Source organism: Notamacropus eugenii, chromosome 3 (assembly GCF_028372415.1).
Source record: "Notamacropus eugenii isolate mMacEug1 chromosome 3, mMacEug1.pri_v2, whole genome shotgun sequence".
Lineage (NCBI taxonomy): Eukaryota > Metazoa > Chordata > Mammalia > Diprotodontia > Macropodidae > Notamacropus > Notamacropus eugenii.
In genome coordinates, this window is record NC_092874.1 from 304,609,877 (window position 1) to 304,625,981 (window position 16,105).

Below are 16,105 nucleotides of genomic sequence, written 5' to 3' on the forward strand. Positions count from 1 at the left end.
TTGATGCTCTGAACATACCAGGCTTCTCACTTCCCCTGAACTACCCCCTACTTTTCTGCTCCCCAAATCTCCACCTCCCATCCAGCCCAGGTTGAAACTGCCTCTTCTAGGGAACCTTCCTGGGTCTGGAGGGCACTTGCTTACTAGTCCGTGGGGACAATGCATGACATAGTCTAAGGGTGCTGTACACAGCTGAAATGAGTGAAGGCTCAGCTCTGCCTCAGACTGTCATCCTGTCTCCTAGGGGTGGGAGAATCCAATGAAGATAATTAATACAAAGGTTTGCCAACCACCAAGCACCACAGAAAAGTCAGCTCATTAGGAGCACCTTCATTTCCTAACAGATTAAACTGCATGAGGGGAGAGACTTCTTGGGTTTTTACCCCCACTCACCCCAGGACTTTGTGTAATAAAGACTTGATGAAGGAGAGGTCCAAGAATGTCAGAGCTAGAAGAGCTTAGTATTAGTTACTAGGTTAAATTTGTCCTTGAGAGAGCAGCTGTTCCGAGCGCAGGCTGTGCACTCCTGGGTGAGCAGCCCATGATGACAGCAGGCCTTTTCTCTGTCTGCTTACGAGGCACAGCTGTGGGCACCTGAGGAGGGCAGCCTGCAAGGAGGAAAGAGGTGCCAGGCAGGCAACTCAAGGACCACTTTTTAGGGAACAAATGCATCTCCCTTCAGAGGTCTGGACATCCCATGGGACTGACAAGCCTTGGTGCCCTATTCTCACCTTGAGGGGGTGGGACCCATGAGAGTTGGCTGTATCTCTTCCTTGGCACCATCCTGCCTTACTATGGCAGAGGGAGGTCAGGAGAGCCAGCCCTGGCTGACTCCTACTTGGCTGGAGATGCCACCACCACATCACAGACGTATTCCTGGCTTGCAGATGTCCTCCCCAGCATGGATACTTTCTCAGGCTGGTTTTTGTCTCTCCTCAGCCTGCTGTGGAACTGCCCCCATTCAGCGGCTCCAACCTCTTCGTGGAAGGCTTCAGCCTTCAGAAAGGAAGGAGACATATGACTCCCGTTGCCAACATCGGCCTCGGGAGCCCTCTGCCAGCTGGGCACTTGATACGAGGCAGATGCTTCAGCTCCCAACAGGACCAGCTGCCTGAGCAGACATCTCCCAAGCAGGATGTGAAGACAAGAGAAGACAAGGGCTCTTCCTGCATCTTACCGATGCCTTTGAAGAGAGGGTCGGGAAGAACGTACAAGATAAACTCCACCTACACAAAGACCATCAGCAATATGGAATTTCCCTCTTTTGCTATTCGGCACCTAGAAAATATTTCCCATAAAGCTGTGTTTCCCAAAGCTAAGACAACAAAGCTGGCAGACCCCAATATATTAAGTACGGCCTCCATCGCCTCTGTGCTGCAGAGCATCAGGTCCTTGGAGAACCCTGTGTTCCAGCCACCCAAAGGCTCAGGTAACCTTTGCTATATCCTCTCCCCTACCCCACCCTGCCCATTGTTAGTGCCCTAAGCAGTCCCAGGCTTTCCAGGGACCCCTATGGTCACCAAGGTGCTTGGGGCAGCTACCAGGCCATTGACACCTCTTGGGCTCCATTTTTTCTCATCACAAAAATAGTCATTCCCTACCTGGACTTGACCCCTCGTTTCATGGCTCTCCAGAGAGCCTTGGGAAAGCCCAGGGTCAGCTCTATACACATGAGCCTTGATGGCCTGTGCACCTACCTTATCCTGCAAGGTTTGGGGACATGAGGACTCTGGATACTCTGTGGGGAAAGAAGCCCATGGTAGTGGACCAAGTCTGGGATCTGGAGGGAGAAGGCCTGGGTTCAAATCCAAACTCTTGTGAGTACCTTAGACAAAATTCCTGCCCTCTCTGGGGCTTGGTTACACACCTTTGTAAAATTTAGGGTCTGGGACAGTCGTCTTCAGCAGCAACATCACTAGCACTTCTATAATTCTTTATGATTAGGAAAGTGCTATGTATGTATATATTATACACATGCATGTGCACATTCACACACGTTGCACATTGTACACATACCATCACATGTTAAGCCCATGTATACACACATTGTTATGTGTGCATGCCACACCTATATACATGTGTGTACACATGTTTGCATGCAATGTGTTTATACATTTGTTATATATACACATGTGTTATATATGATCATATGAATCAATTTATATGCATATATGTAACGTGTATTATTTGATATGATCCTCAATAATTCTATGAGCTAGGTGCTATTATGATCCCATTGTACAGGTGAAGAAACTGAGACTGAGAGAAAGTACCTTCCCCAGGGTCCCTCAGCTAGTCAGTGTCGGAGCTAGGACTTGAACTCAGGCCTTCCTGTCTCCAGGTCCAGCGCTGTATCATGACACATGCTCTGTTAGATCCCTGAAGCCTGTGGGCCTATGATGGTTATGGGTATTCTACCATTATGATTTTTGGTAGTCAGTGAGGAAGTCCTTAGAGTTCCTGATTGTTTGAGATTCTGTGCATGTGGCTGTGGCTTCTGCTCTGGGTGCATTTTTTTTAAAGTGAAAATAATATTTATTTTTCCAATCACATGTAAGAACAATTTTTGATACCCATTTAAAAATTTTTTGAGTTCCAGATTTTCTCTTTCCTCTTTCCCCTCCCCCATCATTGAGAAGGCAAGCAATTTGATCAAGGTTATACATGTGCAGTCATGAAAAACATTTCCATATTAGTCATGCTGTGAAAGAAAACACAGAAAAAGAAACACAACAATACAACCCAAGATAAATAAAGGGAAAAATAGTGTGCTCTGATCTTTGTTCAGACTACATCAGTTCTTTCTCTGGAGGTGTGGATCATATTTTTCTTCATGAGTCCTTTAGATTATTGCAGTGCTGAGAATAGTTAAGTCATTCACAATTCATCATTATACAATATTGCTGTTAACTGTGTATGCTGTTCTCCTGGTCCGGCTCATTTCACTTAGTATCAGTTCATATAAACATTGTGCATGTGTTTGTATAGTTCTTGGGTTTGTCTTGGCAGGTAAACTCCCAAGTGTTTTAAATTTTCTGCAGTTATTTTAAATGGAATTTCACTTTCATCTCTTGCTGCTGGACTTTGTTGGTAATATATAGAAATGCTGATGGTTTATGTGGGTTTGTGTTATATCCTGCAACTTTGCTAAAGTGGTTAATTATTTCAACTAGATTTTGTATTGATTCTTGTTAACCAAAAAAAAAAATATCACAAGTCCCTGAGACACACATTGCAACTGGATTGATTACAGGAGAAATGAACATACATGTGGAACTCCTATGCAGGTACAAGAAACTCAGTGGTGCAAGAAAAGCCTTGAGTATTTAAGTTACAGGGAAAAGGGCAAGTCAAAGGGAAGGGGAAAATGACTAATCCCCTCCTGAAGAGGAGGAGCAAGACAATGGCAAAGGCCGCATTATTTTCCCTTGGCCACTGCTAGACCATGAAGATAGGAGGGTCTCCTTATGTACAAGGTCCCAGCTGCATAATTTCCCAGTCTAGTGCAGACTGGCTGGCACCTGTCTTGACTCCTAAGGACACACAGGAAGTCCAGTTTGGGGTGCAAACAATAAGTTATGTCAGCTGGTGGGGGAGGGCAGGAGCTTCATCCTTGATATGGAGTATTTCTGGAAAATATGGCAACTCAAGAAGACAAGTTTGGGGGCCCATTAGCATTCTCTAGGATTCTCTAAGTGTGCCATCACATCATCTGCAAAGAGCGATAGTTTTGTTTCCTTGTTGTCCATTCTAATTCCTTTAATTTCTTTTTCTTCTCTTATTGCTATAGCTGACATTGCTAGTACAATATTGAATAATAGTGGTGATAATGGGCATCTTTGCTTTACCCTCATCTTATTGGCAAGGCTTTTAATTTATCCCCATTACAGATAATGCTTGCTGATGGTTTTAGATAAATATTATTTTAAGAAAAGCTTCATTGATTCCCATGCTTTTTAGTGTTTTTAATAGGAATGTGTTGTATTTTGTCAAAAACTTTTTGTGTCTATTGAAACAATCATGATTTTTGTTGTTTTTGTTATTGATATGGTCAATTATGCTGATAGTTTTCCTAATATTGAACCAGCCCTACATTCTTGCTATAAAATATCACCTGGTCTTAGTATATGATCTTTGTGATTCCTGTAATCTCTTGCTAGCATTTTATATAAAATTTTGCATCAGAATTCAGTCGGGAAATTGGTCTATAGCTTCTTTCTCTGTTTTTGCTCTTCCTGGCTTAGGTATCAGCACCTTATTTTTGTCATAAAAGGAATTTGGTAAGACTCCTTTGCCTAGTTTTGCAGATAGTTTATCTAGCATTAAAATTAATCATTCCTAAAATGTTTGGTAGAATTCACTTGGGAATCTATCTGGTCCTGGGAATTTTTTCTTGCTTATTCAATTTCTTTTTGTAAGATAGGTGAGTTTTTCTGAGGTCCTATTTTCTCTTCCTGGGTGTACTTAAATATTCCAAAGCCGGGCATCATTTGGCTCCAAACAACCCCTTGTAGGGCAGTGGGGTCCACCTGTAAGTGGGTGCTTGGCAAAGATGGTGGAGACTTTCCTGGGCAGCCCAGTGTGCCTCTGGGAGCAACCTGAGCTTGTATTGCCTGCAGCCTTGATAAGATGGAATTCAACTTTTTTCTAGAAGGGTTCAAAGATGTATGTATCTGAATTGTCATACAAGAGCAGCTGGCTCAGTGTGGGACAGGGTTTGATCTAGATTAGCCCTCTTGGAAATGCTTTACTTTGATAAATTACCTTGTGTTGTGCATATACATGGTTGTCCCCCTGGAGCATGTACACTCCCCTGAGGGCAGGAATTGCTGGCCTTTTGTCTCAGAACCCCCATAAAACCTGGCATAGAGTTGATGTTGCTCCATAAATACTTATTATGGAATTGAAGAATTCGCCGTTGTCTGTAGTCAGGGAAAAGGTTTTTGTCCTGCCCTCAAGGAGACTGGTCTAGTTTGAGCTGGGACCTACCTCTATTGTGCTTGAAGAAAGATGAGGAAATCCATTGGGTGAAGCCTGAAGAAATCTAGTTGTACTGACATGGAATGCTGTCTTTAGGTCTTCTTCTAGAGAAGTGGAGTTGGGGTGGGGTGGAGGGTGGCCACTGTCCTTGGTGCTGATCAGACCGCATCTGGTGTTCAATTTTGGACATAAACTGGAGAGCATCCAGAGAAGGGAAAATTGGATAATGGAGTGTGTTAAGTCTGTGCTGTATCAAGACTGATTGAAGACCCTGGGGATGCTTATCCTAGGGAGGAGAGGACTTGAGGAGGGGGGACATGGGAGCTATCATTATATTTTGAAGGGCTGTTGCATGGAAGAGGGAGGGGCTCAAGAACTAGAACTAATGAAGATCAACATAAGCTACATGGACAGACATTGAAAGGCCTGCCTCCTGAAGTAGGAGTTCCCCCTCAGTGGGGAGCCTTGAGCAATGGCTGGAGGGCCATTTGTTAGGAGATATTGTACAAATCATCCAGGTGTGGTGTGGACTTGTGCTGACAATAATCTACTTTCCCTAGGGCATGAGTGAGTTACTGAGTCATCAGAGGCTCCTGATGCCCACTTGGATTTTGTCTCTGGTCTAAGGAGAAGCCCGGCAGGCTAGGAAAAAGAAGCTGCACCAGCAAGACAAACTTCTGTGCATTGAAGGAAAGGTCCAGACCACAGGGAGTGGGGCTGAGTCTGGGAAGCCAGAGCAGTCTCAGAAATTATCTCCTTAAGCAAATTTCATGGTCCTCAGCCTAAGGGGAGGGAAGCCCTTGAGCTTGAAGGGTCAATAGTCAGAAGGAGCCCAGAGAATCTGATGCCATATACTAGCATTGTGGAATCACTGTGCAAATTCTACAGGACTCTACAAATAGCAGCATCATTATCTGTATCCATAGCCTTATCTTGGGGCAGGGTTCTTATAGAAGGAGCCAGTATTCTTTTACAGACTCTATTGCCTAGGTGGATAAAACATCTGCTTTTTGTAGTTGAATAAAAGAATTAGGGTGATGATCTGAGTCTTGTACAGTCTCCCAGAATCCTGGATGCCTGAGGGAATGAAGGACATGGTGACCTTTTGCTGGGCTCCTCATGAGTAAACATTACCTTGTTTGATGTACACAGTGAGATAATACGGTCTGGGAAGGAGATAAGGGCACAGCCATCACTTGGGGCTTGCCTCTGCTCGATCATGAGGCGTGTTCACACCCTCGCCTGGGAAGCACATCTCCAAGGACGTGAAGGCTCCTGCTGTCTGACCCAGGTCTTCTCTTTGCACAACATTGTTTCCTTTTACAAAGGGCTTTCCTGCCTATAATATCATGAGGAAGAGAGTATAAAGGGTGTCCTTGGTACCCCTAATTTACCCCAAAGCAGGCTCAATAGATTGACACAACTGATTAGGTCTGTTTTGTAAGGGAAGGTGTCCTTACCTGGAAAATTGTCTTATCCTGCATTGTCAGGGTTCTAACAGACACTAAGAATCAAGTTCACCAAAGAGTATTTGGTGGAAACCCTCTAAACAAAGGGTTAGTGGAATGGTGCCAACATCACCATTTCAAGGGAGGACAGAGTGAACGGGAGCCTTCTTAGAGGGTGGCTATCAGACACCTCCACCTAAATCCATCACTTAAGGAGAACCAGGGCATGCATCTATCTCATTATTTTACATCCAGCTGCAAACTTCATCATGCTTCTCTAGCTACCCTTTCTTCCCCACCCCCCACCCCCAATGGTTTTTAGCATCTTTTTATGTTTTACTTTTTTTCTGTTAAATTGTAAACTCCTTGAGAGCAGGGACTGTCTTTTGCCTTTCTTTTTATCCCCCAGTGCTTAGCACAATGCCTGATATAAACATAATAAATGCTAGATGATGCTGTGGACTGAGCCCTTAAGTCAAGAAGACTTGAATTCAAATCTGAACTCTGACACTTACTAACTGGGTGACTCGGGGTAAGTCACTTTGTTTTCCTTCATTTGAAGGAAATTATGAAATGAGTATAATGAAAGCAAAAGCACCCACCTCCCAGGGTTATTGAGGAGCAAACATTAGCATGATGCCTGGAATGTAGTAGGTGCTATATAAATGATTATTCTTTCCCTCCCCTTTATTGACTGACTGGCCCAAACCTTCCAACCCAACTTGTTATTGCACATTCCTCATACAATTACTCTCCTGTTTGGGGCCATTGTGTGGTAAGAGCATGTACATGAATTCCACAGGTAAGAAAACACAGAGAAATACAGTTATTTGTATGCTTGTCCACCTTCCTGTCCTCAACCACTTGAATTTCTCCTCCTTAAATCTGGATTGCGTGAGAGTTTGTCTGTCCAGCACTGGTCTTGGGCTCTTGGAGGCAATAGATGTTTAATCAGTGATTAATGAAGTCACTGAAGATCACATTGATTGGTAGTGCTGCCATTGAGAGAATGAAGCCAGATGAATCAAGACATCTAAGTACCTTTCGTTTTTGTGACTATGTCAATGGGCTTGATGATGCCCTGAGGAAACTGAATGCTAGGATATATGGCTCTCATCTTTCTGACAACAGGTTCTGAGCATCACCAGACCTTCCTGAAATTGTCCCCCCCGCCCTGCAGGATGCCAGCGACTCCACTGAGTGAGCACCCACGAATGTGTCTGCCTGAATCAGCCACCCACCCATCTTCGGGGATTATGGAGGTAGGATAGTTCAGAGGGCTTGTCCTGGCTTCCTGTCCCATTATGGGCCCTTCCTAGGCCCAGCATGTGATCATGGACAAGACCCTTACATAAATGCACCATCACCAAAGAGGAGGTATGGTGGCTGCCACTGGCTGGACAATTCCCTTGTAAAAGTGGTGGTCATTGCATTTCATCACTAGCTGCTTCAGCCCTTGTCTGAGGGAAGGCTGAGACATTGATTAGCTAGAAGAAAGTTCCAACTTAAAAATCACCATGTCACCAAGAGGCCCCAACCATCTCCCACCGTTCACATTATTCAGAGAAGGGTTCCAGGAGGAGATGAAGGGAAGGACTAAGCTTGATCTTGGAGGCATCAAGGCTGGAAGAGAACTTGAAAATGCTCACTTTGCAGGTGAAGCCCAAGCTGGAGAATGGACTTTCTGAGACTGGAGGCCACTGCATTTTCCATTGGACCAGAAGAGGGCGACGCTGACTTGCAAACAGCCCTTGTAGACTAGGGTGTATAAAGTGAGCCTCCCACATACTCTCCCTCCATCCATTCCCTCCCTCCCTCCCTCCCTCTCTCCATCCATCCCTCCCTCCTTCCCCTGGGGTTCCCATCTCCAGACCCGGGGACAAGAAAAAACCCCAAGGCTGGCTTCTTTCTCTCTTTTTCAACAGCATCAAGACAATCACTGTCTCCTTTGTAATGAACGACCTAAGGCTTCCTGGAGCCGTGTCCTTCCCAAGGTCTCCTGGGCTGGTCCGAATTTGCCCCTGGCCCACCAATAGTCTTCCTCTCCTGCGTAAAAAGACTCACAATTTTTCCTGTCATGCGCTTGGAGGAAGGACAATTTCTTTCCATGTTTTTTCTTTGTGTCGTCCTTCCCTCCCCCCACCTGCCCCCGCCCCCAGAATGGTGTCTGTCAGGCGATGTCAGAGACATTCCTCAGGTGATTGTGGAATGGGTTGAACTTAGATTGAATTTTGAATCTCTACATTGGAAGAGTGGTTTCTATTGAGAGGAATACTACAAAGTGTATTGTATGCCCAGTGATAAATGTGATTATTACATGATTTTGTGTTAGAATGTTGACTGAATGAAGCCCTATTTTATTCATGAGGGATTCTTCAAAGCAGAGCCCACTGCCCCCTAATTCCTCTCCCTCGCCAAGATGCAGTGCCTCTTCACCCGAGGTCCTAGAAGTTCTTGTCCTGGCTAGGAGTCACCTCAAGACTTGTGGAAGAAGAAGCTGGAACAAGGAAGGAAGGAAGGAAGGAAGGAAGGAAGGAAGGAAGGAAGGAAGGAAGGAAGGAAGGAGGGAGGGAGGGAAGGAGGAAAAAAAGAAGGAAGGAAGGTAGGAACAAAGGAAGGAAGGGATGAAGGAAAGAAGGAAAGGAGGAGGAAAAGAAGAAAGAAAGGAGGAAAGGAAGGGAGGAAGAAAGGAAGCAAACAAGTTTCCTTTTCTATATGGGGGATAGATCCAAGAAGGAAAGTCATGGGAGGGCATCCCAGAAAGTAACCCTCCTGCTTCCTTGTCTATAGAAAACTGAATTCACTCCAAAGATCTTAGTATCATATACCTTAGAGTCCAACCCCCTTGTGGAAGAATCTGGAGTGGAACTTGAACCCAGACCTTTCTGACTCCAAGTCCTGTGCCCTATTCACTTGGTCACACTGGGCTTCTCCTTGCTCCCTCCTCAGATTTTCCCATGTCTCCTTGGCCACTGTTATGTTCCACTTCATAGTCTGAGCTCTGCAGTGATTATCCCAATTCCTACAGGCCCTGACAGACACAGCCTAAAACACAGCTAGATGAACCCTTATGAATACAGCACCCTGGAACATGAGGTTCTAGGAGTAGCCTTGAGATGCTGGGGTTATCTTTTGTAGTGCTATAATGTGTGAGTATATGGTAATAATTTAGTTGGTTCGATTTAATTAGCTTTTAGGAAGAGAGTATTTAATAAAGTGGTATAGTTGGCACAAAATACACCCCCCTTCCAAACAAACAAAGAAATAAGCAAATCAAAACTTGTGACACACTCTCCTACTAGTATATACAGAGTCCAGGGAAAAGTGGGCTCAAGCTTGGAGGGTTCAAGGAGGCATCTACTGGCTCCTTCTAGAGATATGGATCTGCATCTAGTCCTTGGCTCCCAATGGAGATACTGCCATCAGCTGATTTGAGGATACTGATGGGGGGGAGTCTACCTCCATCCCCAAGACACTCGCACACAGAGTTCAGGACAGGTTTTGCCCAGAGGTGTCTACCATGGCTTGCTACATATCTCATAGATGATCTAGGATCTAAACCAGTTTGACATTTTATAGATGAGGCCTCAAGTCAACCTGAATGTGATTCCTGGGCAGCATCTTTCTAGCTCCCAGGACTTTTCCCCATCTGGCATAAAACTTGGGATGGATATAGGCTGTTTTCATCTGGTTAGGGGGTGTGAGTAAGGTGTCTTGTCTCTTGCTTCAGTGGGTGGAGTGATTTATTTGGGTTCTTCCTTCAATGCCCCACCCTCACATGTGCCTGTGCCCTATCTCTCCTTTTAGATTGTAAGCTCTTTGTAATGGGCAGGAGCTCCATTTTTCATGTTTAATCTTCCAGGACAAAGCCCTGCACATGGTGAGTGTCTGCTTAATGTTTGTTGTGCAGGGAGCCCAGCTTCAGGGCTTCCTGTCTACACAAGCTCAAGTTGTCCCAGCTTTGCTGCCAAGCCTTTCAAGCCAGTTTCCATCTTGCTCTTTGCAGGCTTGCCGAGCAGTGTCCAAGCCCCCTGCCTCGTTTGCAAAGGAACGTTCCAGATGGAAAAGACCTGCAAGCGCTGCAGCTCGTTCTGTGCCACGATTTTACAAGGAAGCTCCTATGTCCCTCTCAATGGTCAGAACGGCTCCTCCAAGAGAATGGTGAGCAGCCTGTGGAACCTCTGAAAACACCCACTTTCCCTAGAAAATTTATAGCAACCCAGATGGATTCCGAGACAGTCTGATTTATTGTGTTTTTTTTTTTTAAACAAACAAGCAAAAGAAAACCTCATTCATATAAATGATCAATCTTGTGTGTGGAGTGTTTTTCAAGATGCCCCAGGGGAATGACATGCTTTTCACAGCAGTACATTTTACAGATGGGGTGGGATAGCAAAAGCAACCCATGTACTTCTGTCCTGCTGAGCTTCAAGAGAAGGCTGGACTCAGCTGGAATGTCACAGAACAAGTCCAGTGCTTTCCACACCACACTAAGCCTGTCCCTAGGAGCCAACCCGGAAGTGTCCCAACAGGATTTCCTCCAACAGGACATGAGCTTAAAGCACCACCTTTCTGCCTCCCCTGGATCCCATTGGTGTTGGAATTGATGGACTTTGCTGGGTAATCCTTCAGGGTGATGATGAATGAGCCCCTAGCCTTATTCTAGAATCATGAGGTCATAGGCTTAAAACTGGAAGGGATCACAGAGGTCATTCCTTTAACACCCAAATTCACATCACAATGTTTTGCAGTCTTGGGTCTTTTGAGATCCAAATGTTTGCATTGGGAAAGAGGACAGGGGTGGGAGGGTGGTGTAGATGGAGAGTTTGGGACCAGGCCAGCTTCTAAAAGCCATCATAGCAGGGGCTTTCCACTTGTCAGACAGATGTACTAAATCTGTAAAGACAAATGATGGGAAGTGGGGAATAGGGCAGTGTTACTCAGAAAGCAGGATAAGAAGGGATTACCAAGGACAATGGCATCAGGTAATGTATTCCGCAGGTTCATTTGGCTTGTCCACAGGTTTATTTAACTCTTGAAGAAGTGGGGGGGTGGGGGATGGGGTTCTAATGAGGTGCAATTCACTTTTCAGCCAAATTCTAGAAAAATGTCTTTGGAAGGAGGAATAGCTTAGCGACCAACCAAACTTTCCTGGGGCCTGGACTCAAGCTCCGAGAGACTGCCTTGTCATCCTCAGAGTGCCCCCTTTCAGATTGGTTTGGGGATAACTGTTCCTTTGCCGTTGTTTATTGGACAGCTCAGTGGTACCATAGAGAGGGCTGGATTTAGGGGTGAATATTACCTCAGATACTTACTGGCTGTGGACTCTTGGGAAGTTGCTTCACTACTCAGCCCCAGTTTCCCCATCTCTAAATGGGGATGATAAGGGTACTCAGCAAACAGTGGTGTTGTGGGGATCCAATGAGATGGCATCTGTACAGTGTTGGTTCCATCTTTAAGGTTTCTTTATCTAGGTTAGCTGTTGGCTGTAGGACCCCTTCCAGCTCTGACCCTCCATGTTCTGAGACTGTCTGTGATTTTCCCTGGTTTATGTTGCCCTGGCCCTGATGTTTCAAAGGTCAGAGGGCAGCAGAGACCAGGGAGATTGGGAATCTGTTTGGTTTTCCCACTTTTGAAAAATGAGCTGGCAGAGTTGGGCTTCTCTCACCTCGGATGACTAGCATGAATAGACCACTTCCTCAGGCAAAACATGCAGGGCTTTGGAGTCAGGAAGACCTGAGTTTACCTCCCAGGCTGGTATTTACCCCTTTTGTGCCAATCTCCTTAAATCTCTGGTCCTGTGAGTTCACACTCAAGTTACTCTGAATGATTAAGAAACAGTCGCCCAAGAGGGACAAAGCTGATGTCTACCTTGGATCTGGACAGAGGCAGCATCTGGTTGGTAATCTAGGAGAGGACACTCTTGAGTCAGCAATAGTTGGATATGACCTAATTTCCCTCCCCTCTCTCTCCTTTGTAGAATGAAAACACTAAGTTAGGAGGTTGCCCAATCTGAATTTTATTTATTTATTTATTTACATCCTGGCCAAGTAGACTGAAAGTAATATCTGCCTTGGAGTTCCTAATGACTGATGCATTAGTGAATTTCAGGGTAGTGGAGGATCCAGGATGGACTGCCATGAAGGAGACCATTGGCAGATGTGTATTCCTCCTCATGGAGTCTGGGGAACATCCTACTTTTTGTATCAGTAACCATGATTGAATTCATACTGCTCCCTTGGATTCTGCCTTGGATTCATTGACCTTGGCATGCTGTCCTGACAGAGGAGGGGAGGGGAAGAAAGATCTGGTTTAGCTTGTGTCCTGTCTATCCTCACTTCATACCCTCTGACTAGTACTAAGCCAAGTGAAAGGCCTCACGAGAAAGGGAAAAGGGTTTCTGTGGCCTGGGAGAGCACCTTTGAGTGACCCAGATAATCTGGTCAGGAGGAGTGTGGAGAACCTGACACTCCCTAGCTACCAGGACCACTGTGAGGAAGGCACTAGGAAAATCCGAAGTGCCACAGAGATGACACTGTTGGTAAGGCATGACTTTGAAAGCAGAAACCCCTCCTAAGTATACATCCTCCCAACATTGGAGGCAAAATAAATTATAGGAGAAAGAAATCAGAAGCAGGAACCCAGGATCCTGACAGAAGCTGGGGTTTGGATATCCCTGCAGTCCCAAGCATAAGAGCAGATGAGATGATTGTTAATAAGGTCCTCAAATCATTAGTGAAAGCTCTCAATGGAGCTCTAACCACATGTGGGTAATTAGCCAGGAGCCAGGTGAAGAAGTGTCCTGCCCTCCCCTCTTGGCCCCTTAAGTAGCTCAGGAAGGTGCTGAACTTTTGAGGTGTTCCCTTTTGTGCCAGGGTAGAAAGAGGTTCATCTGGCACCTTGCTCAGTGTGGAGAGTGAGGACAGTCCCTCCCTCTATCCAACCTGGGTCTAGCACTGACTGACTGAGCTGTCATTTAGTATATGGCCAGTAGGCAGTGGCTAAATGGCCAGTTAACTCCATTGTGGCGCGCTGAACCTGTGAGAATGGGACATTACAACTATTTCCCAGGCTACTTTCCTCAAAGATTCTAGCCCTGAGTTCACATGGCAACCCTAGTCTTTGTCTGACTGGGGGCCTAGAGGTAGTATGGTCCACCATGTTCAACTTGGTGTTTGTCTTAAATCTGCGACTTAAGTCCATTTGTTGCCAAGCTGCATTACTAGCCCGCAGGTATATATGAACTGTCTCTTTTTCCCCTTCCTAGAACTGAAGGCTTCCTGAGTCTTGTATTTTTTTAGGGGGGTGAAAGATTGTGGTTGGCCTCTCCAGGAGGAATTCCCCCAGGAATTAATTATGCAAATTCAATGCCACGCTTCCATTCTGTTTCAACTTGCCCTATCAATCAGCTTTCAAAGATTTGGTTTGGCTTCTATCTCTGCCCCACTTCCTCCTGGGAGCAGGGAGGTGCTGGAGGATGGGGAGAGGGAAGTGGAGGTGAGAAAATAGCTTCAATTACTTCCCAGCTGGCCCATCTGTAGCAGATTTTTAGAGCGAAGTAGGGGCATGTGTGGGGGGCTGCCTCTCTGACCTCTTAAGAGGGGGTGATGCTGAAGCATCTCTTGACATTGTTGCCACAGATTAGAATACAGGGCAAGATGGGCTGACAATTCTTATGTGAGCTACAAGGAATTTCTCTCTGCCAATCCCCAGAATATATGAGTACTACAAGAAATCTGACTGGCCCTCCAAAAAGATCTGTGATCTATTCAGCCATCCAGCAAGACTTTACTAAGCATTTCCAACCCATGGGGTGGCAGCTTTATGGAGGAGTTAGGGAACAACAGATCAGAATTACCCAGGATGGAGATGTGAGCGGATTGTGTCTGTTGAGGCAGAGAGAGCCCTGATAACTCTGAAAACACTGCTGAGGTGTAGGGACACAGAGTTTGACATCCCAAAGGAGAAACAAGGCATTAGGAAGTGAGGAGGCAGGAAGAACTCGGGGTGAGGTGGGGGGAGGGGTGTCATTTTCAGAAAAGGATATGCAAAGGAGAAGGTGTCACCTGGGTTAGACCTTGAAGGAGAAAATTAGTGGAGGGAAAGATGGTTAAAGCTTTGAGATGCAACTTGTACATAGGTGGAACAATTTCGTCCCATAGGCAACAGGGAGCCACTTACTTTATTTGATCAAGAAAGTGACATGATCAGACAGTGATGTATGAAAAATGAGTTGGATATCTAGAGATTGGGGAATTGTAATTACAGGTGGTTGGAGTCACTAGGGGGTGCCATAGTTCATAGAACAAAGTCAGGAAGACATCTTCCTGAGTTCAAAGTGTTCACAGACACTTACTAGCTGTGTGACCCTGGGCTCTGTTTGTCTCAGTTTCCTCACCTGTAAAGTGAGCTGGAGAAGGAAACAGCAAACCACTCCAGTACCTTTGCCAAGAAAATCCCTAAGGGGATTACATGGAGTTGTACATGACTGAAATGACTCAACAACAAAATACCGATGGTAGTTCTAGAATCCTGGTCCTGGAAGGGTGTTGGAGAAATGGTTCAATCCAGGCAGCAGAGTTTCTACAATTTATTTCTACATGAAGGATGTGCTGTGTACAACTATATCTCAAATTTTTAGGGTACTTTATGGTTTCTAAGGCTACTTTCCATATGTTAGCTGATTGGATCCTCACTGTGTGACCTCAGGTAAACCCCCGTCCCTGAAATTGGACTAGATGTTCTCTAACCTTCTGTGAATTGATGAAATTCCAGTTACCAAATGCTAGGTCCCTCCCCTGGGAGAATCAGTGTCTAAACCCTAAAGGAGCGTTAACAAATCAGCACACATCCTTCTCTTCCCCCGCCCCCACGAATGTGGAATCTCTGCCCTATTTATAGTAAGGCAGGAGCGACAGTGTCTCAGCAAGGAAGTAGAGAGGCCAGCCTCCAGGAGACTCTCCCGGGCTCCCCACAGCCCCAGAGATGCTATCAGGAAATGCCATCATTTTTCTAACCCTGGTCTGGGGGACCTGTGAGGGGCAGACCATCTCCCAGTTTGCAGAATGTGGTTTTGCCTGTTCAGAGGTAAGCTCTTATCTTCCTCCCCAGACTCTCTGAGTAAATGACTGCAAGATTGTCCGGGTTTCCTTGAGTTAGGGGCTGGCAGGAGGCTGAGGAAAGGCTCAAAAACCTCGCTTGTACTGTCTGCATCAGGGGCAATGGGAGGACCCTCAACCCTCCACCTGCCCCCAACCTTTCAGTGAGATGGCAGGCTTTTTGGAGTCCCTGTGAATGCTGGTTGAAGAAATATGAATGGGTGGTCTTCCTGCTGAAGGACTTGAGTCAGAACCCCCAGTAATGGGGGTGCTGAGTGGTCAGGATTGTTAGAACAGTCAGGGTTATACACAGAGCTTCTATCTTTCCTTTTACAATAAAGGGAAAGGGGAATTGGTGCCTGTTTTCCTATGCAGACTTTTGGGGAGCTGAGTCTTTTGCCCAAACCTCTCCTTGGATCTTCTGGTCTGAGTGGCCAGTCCCACTGACTAGGCTTCCCTCCCTTGATACCTCAGAACTTCTTCTTCCTGGGGTGACATTTGTTTGATGGGTGGGGCTTGAATTCCCTGGAGCCAGGTGTTATTCACCGGATTTTCTGAAGCCCTTTCTAAAGTCAGGGG

General features: G+C 45.7%; 2 protein-coding genes across 19 annotated transcripts in view; both read left to right on the forward strand.

The window, feature by feature from the left end:
- TTLL8 (tubulin tyrosine ligase like 8) overlaps positions 1–10,732 on the forward strand; it is a 69,708-nt gene extending 58,976 nt beyond the window's left edge. For 10 of the 15 annotated variants that reach the window (XM_072596485.1, XM_072596490.1, XM_072596493.1 and 7 more), the window contains 4 exons: positions 940–1,429; positions 7,560–7,690; positions 8,085–8,200; positions 8,354–8,625. In XM_072596485.1, the coding sequence (XP_072452586.1) occupies positions 940–1,429; positions 7,560–7,690; positions 8,085–8,165 (702 nt within the window). In that variant the 3' untranslated portion in view covers positions 8,166–8,200; positions 8,354–8,625. Of the gene's footprint in view, positions 1–939; positions 1,430–7,559; positions 7,691–8,084; positions 8,201–8,353; positions 8,626–10,235; positions 10,309–10,434 lie in introns of those variants that run through there. The other 5 variants (XR_011964305.1, XR_011964304.1, XR_011964306.1 and 2 more) reach the window with 5 other exon arrangements.
- A 4,008-nt stretch (positions 10,733–14,740) lies between these two features.
- The window catches only part of IL17REL (interleukin 17 receptor E like), a 49,855-nt gene continuing 48,490 nt past the window's right edge, over positions 14,741–16,105 (forward strand). For 2 of the 4 annotated variants that reach the window (XM_072596511.1, XM_072596513.1), the window contains exon 1: positions 14,741–15,515. In XM_072596511.1, the coding sequence (XP_072452612.1) occupies positions 15,414–15,515 (102 nt within the window). In that variant the 5' untranslated portion in view covers positions 14,741–15,413. The remainder of the gene's footprint in view (positions 15,516–16,105) is intronic. The other 2 variants (XM_072596512.1, XM_072596514.1) reach the window with 2 other exon arrangements.